Source organism: Nannobrachium achirus (assembly GCF_963921795.1).
Source record: "Nannobrachium achirus genome assembly, chromosome: 5".
NCBI classification, from domain to species: Eukaryota; Metazoa; Chordata; class Actinopteri; order Myctophiformes; family Myctophidae; genus Nannobrachium; species Nannobrachium achirus.
The window spans coordinates 1,965,963-1,974,578 of NC_137814.1; the positions used below are offsets into that span (position 1 = coordinate 1,965,963).

The 8,616-nt window shown below is 43.7% G+C and overlaps 1 protein-coding gene across 1 annotated transcript in view; it reads left to right on the forward strand.

The window, feature by feature from the left end:
- Window positions 1-3,115: 3,115 nt before the first annotated feature.
- The window catches only part of klhl18 (kelch-like family member 18), a gene marked incomplete at its 3' end in the record, with an annotated part of 26,774 nt that continues 21,273 nt past the window's right edge, over window positions 3,116-8,616 (forward strand). Inside the window, exons 1-2 of the mRNA XM_080725380.1 lie at window positions 3,116-3,370; window positions 7,669-7,799. Of these exons, the coding sequence (XP_080581506.1) occupies window positions 3,236-3,370; window positions 7,669-7,799 (266 nt within the window). The 5' untranslated portion in view covers window positions 3,116-3,235. The remainder of the gene's footprint in view (window positions 3,371-7,668; window positions 7,800-8,616) is intronic.

Consider the following 8,616-nt stretch of genomic DNA (forward strand, 5'->3'; position numbering starts at 1 on the left):
CTCATAGATCATGTGTACCGATTTTTGTGACATTTGAAGAAAATATGTAGGAAAAGGAGCAAAAAGTGTGTTTTGGAGAAAATTCAAGATGGCGGAAAATCTATCCTGGCGCAAATGGGCGTGGCCTATATGGGGAGATGCGTCTTGACCCAAGGAATCCAGGGAAAAAATAATTTTAATTTTCCGATCTACGGTTCAAGAGTTACGGGGCAAAACGTAAAGTGGGCCGTTATAGCGCCACCATGAGGCCGAGTGATGTAATTATTTTTTGATTCATTCTTAAAATCATTATGAATCTCCTCTCCGAGGTTTGAAACTGTAGCTCCTATGGTTTACGAGAGAAAAATACTTGAAAGTGATTTCTTGCATTGTCCCATTATAAGTCAATGGGGACAATTAAGCGTCGTTTTTTGCCGATTACGTCGGCATGGTAAGGCGGATCGGAACGAAAGGTAATAGCACACCATTCCCGGCCGAGCCGCACATTTTGATGTATATATTGCGCGAGTGGCGTAAATGGTGCGGCACTAGTTACGCGCCGAAGTTTAGGCTACATACAGACACGGACGGACGGACGGACGGAGACCCACACACACGGCCACGTATAGGAGCGTTGTGACCACCGCTCAAAAATCAAATATGAGTATGACAATGCACTCAAGATGACCTAGCCTGAAAAGGACACATGATGGCGCCATTGCACTTACTATGTAATGTAGGCCTACCAACATCACTGCAGTGTGGTTGGACATCACTGTAGTTTACACACCTTAATACAAGTGTCCTTACTCCCTTTACCTTCCTCTGTAAACTGTTAATAAAGTAATCAATCAATCAATCAATCAATCAATCAATCAATCAATCAATCAATCAATGAGCCTTTGCATTGTGGCATGGGGACATTTAAAGTGCACAGGACTGAACATCATATTTATAATAATAACCATAGCTGTATGATAATAACCCCCCCCCCCCCCCCCCCCCATTTCAAAGCAACTGTCACAACTAATGAAGTAGGCCTAATTTCTCTTCAATTGGTCATTATCTCATTTAAGCTAATGCTTTTGTGTTGTTTTTTTCTCCAAACCACAAATGGACATAAAAGGCATTCTATCAAGCATATCAAAATAAAAGCTCGGTGCCCAGGGAGAAGCAGCAACAGTTGTTTATTTGATATGCTGGTGTAACCGCTCACACACACTGTTCAGTTCCTTGTCAATCACAAAAACGTTTTATTCTATTTTATTTTATTTTATTTATTTTCAGTTTTACTGTGTTCGTTTAAAGCTGTCTTTATTAAACTAAAATCCTGTCTGGGTTAATAAAGCAGCCTTATTGTTATGCTAGATCTATAAGATGTATTAATATAGGCCTATAATTAATAATATTTAACACAGCACCTTGCGTGAGCGTGTAACAAAATCATGCTTTTATTTTGAAAACCGTCTTACCGGCAGATGTAACACGGGGCTCGGTGACCTATCGAAGTCTGTTACCAACTTACAATGTTTCACCCCCTAAAAAAGTTATGTTCCCAAGTTCCCAACTCAAATGCAGGAAATAGTGGGACATTTGGGCATTAAGAACATGTGGGCAATCCTAGTTTAGGTGCCCACTTGTCCAGTTGTACAGGTGTCCACAAGTCCCTAGTGCCCAGATCCTAAGTGCCTACTCATCCAGATGCCCACATGTCCCTATGTGCCCAGATGTCCAGGTGCCCAGTCATAACAAAAATATGGTGTGTGTGCCAGCGGCTACGTCATTGTAGTCCTTAGCGGCCATTTCTTGGGTAAAAACACAGGTGTTTCAATTGTTTGATTGCATAGAACTAATGCTATAGTCTAATCAGAACACCTGTGTAAGGCTGTGTTTACCCAAGAAATGGCCACTCTTAGAACTACATTTGGCACACCCTATAGTTCCCCCCTGTCCCACTAGTATTTGTAATTTCTCCCCATTATGTTCCATTGAGTGTGTTTAGAGTTATTAATAACGGGATTTAATGAATGTTTCCTGTATTTTTGGATAAGCGGGGAACATAGAACTTTTTTTTTTTTTTTTTTTAAGCAGGGAACATAGAACCATTTTTAATGGGGCAAATGGGGATTCTGGGGAACATAGAACCTGGGGAACATAGAACCTGGGGAACATAGGTAGCCTGGTGTTCGTTCACAACGGGCCGTTTGGTTTCCGCCTAAAGCACGGAAACCACTAGAAGAAACGGCGTCGCTTTGATTTGGTTTCCCCGTTTGTTTCCCCAATCCCTATTAAAATGCTCCAGTAGACTAGTGTAGTCTTGCCAGTCGCTAACAGTTGGACTAAAAGATGCATGTACCAAAGGAATTTTTCAAAAGCAAAACTACTTTGCACGGGGGCACGGTGGCGCAGTGGTTGAGCTTCGCCTCACAGCTAGAAGGTCCTGGGTTCGTTTCCCACCGGGGGACGCTGTGGGTGCTGGGGGCGTGTTCATCCCTCCGCGTCATCAGTGCCCACAACCTAGGTGGGGTCGGCAATAGGGCCTTTCTGTGTGGAGTTTGCATGTTCTCCCCGTGTCTCCTAGCCTGTCCTAGGGTTGATACCCTCACAAAAACATGCAGTAGTCCTGGTTTCTATACTACCTCCCCCTAGCCAGCCGGGTGCTCCCCAATTCCCCTGGCGCGGCAGGGGGAGAGCGGAAACCAGGACTACAGGTTAGGTAGTTGGCACTGGGTGAGAAAATGGGTTGCAATCAAGGAGTTTATTAGGTAGGGCCTAAAAGTAGGCCTATGTCCTTGAGCGCAGGGGAATATTTTGGGTTAAAACGGAATCCGGTTTGATCTTTCCGGCAAACTGTAGTCCTTTGAGGACTACAACATGACGTGTTGTGGTTTCCGCTCCAGACCGGTTACAACCCCGAAAAGTGAAGTGATCCCAGACTAGAGAACCACAGGCTTATTAGCTTATTTCTCTCACACAAAACAAAACGTGGCAACACCTTCCGGTGTGGGTGGGTGGGGCCGTGTGGGACACCGGATTCAACGGGTCACCAGAGGCGGTGTAACTCACCCCACCAGCAGAACAGTAGTGAGTGTACTTGTTCCTGTGTGTATGTGTGTGTGGGGTGTGTACTGTGTACTACATGTGTGTGTATGGTGTGTGTGTATGTGTGTGTGCTGGCTAGCTGCTAGCTGCTCTGTGGTAGAGCAGCACACTGAGGCTCAGTAGAGGTGGTAGGGCTTGTAGATCTGGTGTTATAATGACCATGGGAGAGACCACCAGTGAAGAGCTTGAAGATCTGCTCCACTTCTGCGTCACAGAGCTGCCCAGGGCCGGATATAACGTCATGGAGGAGATACGACGTCAGGGCAAGCTGTGTGACGTCACACTGAAGGTAGCAAGAGACACACACACACACACACACACACACACACACACACACACACACTGCTAGCTGCTGATGCTAAGCTAACACTCTCTGAATGTAAACACACTGTGAGGAGGGGAAGCTAAGGCTAACTAACATGCATTGGTCCGACATCCCATTAGTCCGACACTGGTGAACGCTATCCTGGTGAATTCTAACCCTAAGTACCCTAAATAACCAATGTCGGACTAATGAGATGTCGGAATTGTGTGCAGTCCCCCATGTAAACTCACTGTGAGGAGATGCTAGGCTAGGCTAGCTCAAACCTGCACATTTCAAGGTCTCTACCCTTAACTCTGACAGGGTACAAATGGAACCAAATGGACCCTGGCGGGTCCTTTCTGTTCCATTTGTACCCTGTCAGAGTTACTGGACCTGTAAGGGTCCATTTAGACCCCCATAAAGGTACCCACACAGAGACCCTGGAATCACACTGTTGGAAGCACTGTGGCTAGCACTGTGCTAAGCTAACAGGCTAAGTTCATCACTCTCATTGAACACACACATACATTTGTTTTGATTGATTGAATACTTCAGGGGTCTTCAACGTTTTCAGGCCAAGGACCCCTTAGCTGAGAGAGAGATGAAGCAGGGACCCCTTAGTTGAGAGAGAGAGATGAAGCAGGGACCCCTTAGCTGAGAGAGAGATGAAGCAGGGACCCCTTAGCTGAGAGAGAGATGAAGCAGGGACCCCTTAGTTGAGAGAGAGATGAAGCAGGGACCCCTTAGCTGAGAGAAAGATGAAGCAGGGACCCCTTAGCTGAGAGAGAGATGAAGCAGGGACCCCTTAGTTGAGAGAGAGATGAAGCAGGGACCCCTTAGCTGAGAGAGAGATGAAGCAGGGACCCCTTAGTTGAGAGAGAGATGAAGCAGGGACCCCTTAGTTGAGAGAGAGATGAAGCAGGGACCCCTTAGTTGAGAGAGAGATGAAGCAGGGACCCCTTAGCTGAGAGAGAGAGATGAAGCAGGGACCCCTTAGTTGAGAGAGAGATGAAGCAGGGACCCCTTAGTTGAGAGAGAGATGAAGCAGGGACCCCTTAGCTGAGAGAGAGATGAAGCAGGGACCCCTTAGTTGAGAGAGAGATGAAGCAGGGATCCCTTAGCTGAGAGAGAGATGAAGCAGGGACCCCTTAGTTGAGAGAGATTTGAAGCAGGGCCCCCCACAGCCTGTTCATAGATTCCATATAGTTTCATCGTTTGACAGCACAATCATCAGTGTATTTTGGATTCATGTCAATTTGTGTTTTCAGATATTTAACCACTTGAACCATCAATACTTAATAAACTTGACCTTTCACTGTACTTAGTCTGCTCTTTTTCCCCTCTACACCAAACTGACTCCCCAAATGATTTTTTTGGGGTCCCCAGATGATTAACTTAATGTGCAACATTGTTTTCTCTCTCAACAGTAAACAAACCAACATATTTGTTTAGTCTATACTTTATAGAGGGTATCTGCATATTTCTAAAGTGACACTTTGAGGACTTTTTTTAATGGCTTTTTTAATGACAAATGAAATATTGTTGAAATTGTCAAATATTAGGGAGAAATTGTGAAAATAGCAGATCTACATGCTCACAACGCCTTGCAACTAAGAGTTGAGGCAGCATTTTGCCTCAACTGTTAGTGCTCGTTAGGGTGTATTTTGGGGGTCCCGGACCCTGTCTAGGGCTGTCACCATTATGACATTTTACATGACCATTTATTGCCACTCAAATAATTGTGATAGACCCTATTCACGGTCCGCACGCGCACTCAGCACATTTCTCAGCAACTTCCTGGTGCTGACGTCAGTTTAGAAGGGTAAAATAACACAGATATTGCTGGACTTAAAGCCAACAAATCATTATTTCAAACGGTAAAGTAAATTGTAACGCTTTGTGCCTTTTACTATCTTGTGTTCTTGATCATGCTAGCCGTATTTTATACTTTACTATTCGGAAATTGCATTAAATTTGCGATTTCTGTGTTAACTCTATGGGCTTTTAGCAGGGTTTACCCTTCAACCGTGACGTCAGCAACAGGATGTTGCGTAACGTGAATTTGGTCAATTAAAGATTTAATTGTGTTTTTGTCACTGACAATTACATTTCTGTTTGTCATTGAAGTTGCACAATGCACATGTCAGATAATATGACAAACTAAATATACAAATTGTGATATCGTCCTCCGTCATGCACTGGGATCAATTCACCTTTTATTTGCTGAGCTGCTTATTCGGTACCATTTAAACCCTCTATTGGTAAAACTTACTTATAATATACTTGATAGTATACAGTCTTTATTCGGTACCATTTAAACCCTCTATTGGCAAAACTTACTTATAATATACTTGATAGTATACAGTCCTTATTCGGTACCATTTAAACCCTCTATTGGTAAAACTTACTTATAATATACTTCATAGTATACAGTCTTTATTCTCACTCTCTACCAAAGAAATGCCGATCTACAAGCTCACAGCGCGTCTGTGACTCGTTGTGAGCTTGTAGATCTGCTATTTTTGACAAATGTTCAATATGCAGTGCTCTTTATATCATACACCAGGGGTCTTCAACAGGGGGTCCGGGACCCCTAGGGGGTCCTCAAGAGTTGCTAGTCCTCAAGAGTTACTACAGGGGGTCCTCCAAATCTTTGAGTGATAGAAACTTTTTTTTCTTCTTTTTTATATTAACCACTTGAACCCTAGTGTCCATATTCTGAGAACTTTAGCCAAAAATAGCCGATCTACAAGCTCACAACGCCTCGCAGCAGAGGTTTGGTGTAGAGGGGAAAAAGAGCAGACTAAGTACAGTGAAAGGTCAAGTTTATTAAGTATTGACGGTTCAAGTGGTTAAATATCTGAAAACACAAATTGACATGAATCCAAAATACACTGATGATTGTGCTGTCAAACAATGAAACTATATGGAATCTCTGAACAGGTTGTGGGGGTTCCTGCTTCATCTCTCTCTCAACTAAGGGGTCCCTGTCCCTGCTTCATCTCTCTCTCAACTAAGGGGTCCCTGCTTCATCTCTCTCTCAACTAAGGGGTCCCTGCTTCATCTCTCTCTCAACTAAGGGGTCCCTGCTTCATCTCTCTCTCAACTAAGGGGTCCCTGCTTCATCTCTCTCTCAACTAAGGGGTCCCTGCTTCATCTCTCTCTCAACTAAGGGGTCCCTGCTTCATCTCTTTCTCAACTAAGGGGTCCCTGGCCTGAAAACGTTGAAGACCCCTGACATACACAACATGAATAATCTTCTGTTGCAGAGTAGAGTGTGGTTGTTGTCTGCTGTAAGCTGCATTATTATAATCTGCCAGCTTTATCTATCTGTGACATCACTGGCTAGGATAATCTCTATAGCAACCTGTCTAATTATTACAACTAGTACTACACATGGTTACTATAGCAACCTGTCTAATTATTACAACTAGTACTACACATGGTTACTATAGCAAACTGTCTAATTATTACAACTAGTACAGTCTTATTAAAACCATGTTCAGATGATTACACAGGGGTCTTCAACCTTTTCAGGCCAAGGACCCCTTAGTTGAGAGAGAGATGAAGCAGGAACCCCCACAACCTGTTCATAGATTCCATATAGTTTCATTGTTTGACAGCACAATCATCAGTGTATTTTGGATTCATGTCAATTTGTGTTTTCAGATATTTAACCACTTGAACCGTCAATACTTAATAAACTTGACCTTTCACTCTGTACTTAGTCTGCTCTTTTTCCCCTCTATACCAAACCTGTTTGCCGGAAATGGCTGATCTAAAAGCTCACAGCAGCGCAAGGCGTTGTGAGCTTGTAGATCTGCTATTTTTGGCTAAAGTTCTTCGAATATGGACGCTAGGGTTCAAGTGGTTAAAGGAGTAGTTCACCCCCAAAATGACTTTTTTTCTATTGATTACTCACGCCATGGAGACTAGAGTTCAATAATATTTTTTGGTTTTTGTCACATTCCTAAGACAAAAATTTGATTCGAGTAAATTTACCCCCATTGATTCCAGATGGTGACCCGTTTCGAAACGGGTCACCATCCGGAACGAATGGGGGTACATTTATTGTTATCACATTTTTGTCTTAGGAATGCGACAAAAAACTAAAAATATTATTGAACTCTAGTCTCCATGGCGTGAGTAATCAATAGAAAAAAAGTCATTTTGGGGGTGAACTACTCCTTTAATATAGAAAAGGAGAAAAGAAAGGTTGCTATCAGGTTGGGGATCATAAGTGTAGTTGTTGTATTGTAATGTTAATGTGTTTACGTTGCCAGGTTGGAGACCATAAGTTCAGCGCTCATCGTATCGTGCTGGCAGCCTCCATACCGTACTTCCATGCCATGTTCACCACAGACATGATGGAGTCCAAGCAGGACGAGATCATCATGCAGGGCATGGACCCTAGGTAAGACCTGACCTCTGACCTCTGACCCTAGGTAAGACCTGACCTCTGACCCCTCTATGACCCTAGGTAAGACCTGACCTCTGACCCCTCTGACCCTAGGTAACACCTGACCTCTGACCCTAGGTAAGCCTGACCTCTGACCCCTCTGACCCTAGGTAAGACTGACCTCTGACCCCGGGGCACGGTGGTGCAGTAGTGCTGTGGCCTCACAGCTACATGGTCCTGGGTTCCATTCCCGCCGGGGTTCTCTTTCTATATGAACGTTCAAAGTTCAGTTCACCATCTTTAAAACAGAACTATTTCAGTTCATAATTCAGATTTTTAAACTAAAAGTTCATGGTTCCAAAAATGTACTATTTTAGTTATTTTCCCCCCTTTTCCCTGCGACCGCGGTTTTCCCGGTGAACCTGAGCGCAACGGTGGGGGCGTGGGAGTGTGGGGAACGTAAGGTCAAAGCTGGCGTGGGGAACACACCACTGATTATTGCCCACGATGGAGAGGTTTATCGTTTATCGCTTTATGTAGCCTATTGAGAGGCATTCTTGCCGATTTCGTAAGAGACTCGTCGCCAATTGCAAGATATTTAAAAGTTATTTGGGGCCATGATGATGATAACCCCTTCTTCCCACTACTAGACTAATAAGGATTTATATTGTCTGTGTTATAGTTTACAACCACACTTATTCACGTGTGGCAAGATCGCAGTTAGGTTAGAAGTTTTCAGAAGTTAATTTGATGTTTTCCATTTAATGATTTCCTTTATCCATATCTAATCTTGTGCCAATGCATGCAACTGTTTTTGCCAGGTTTTAAAGCC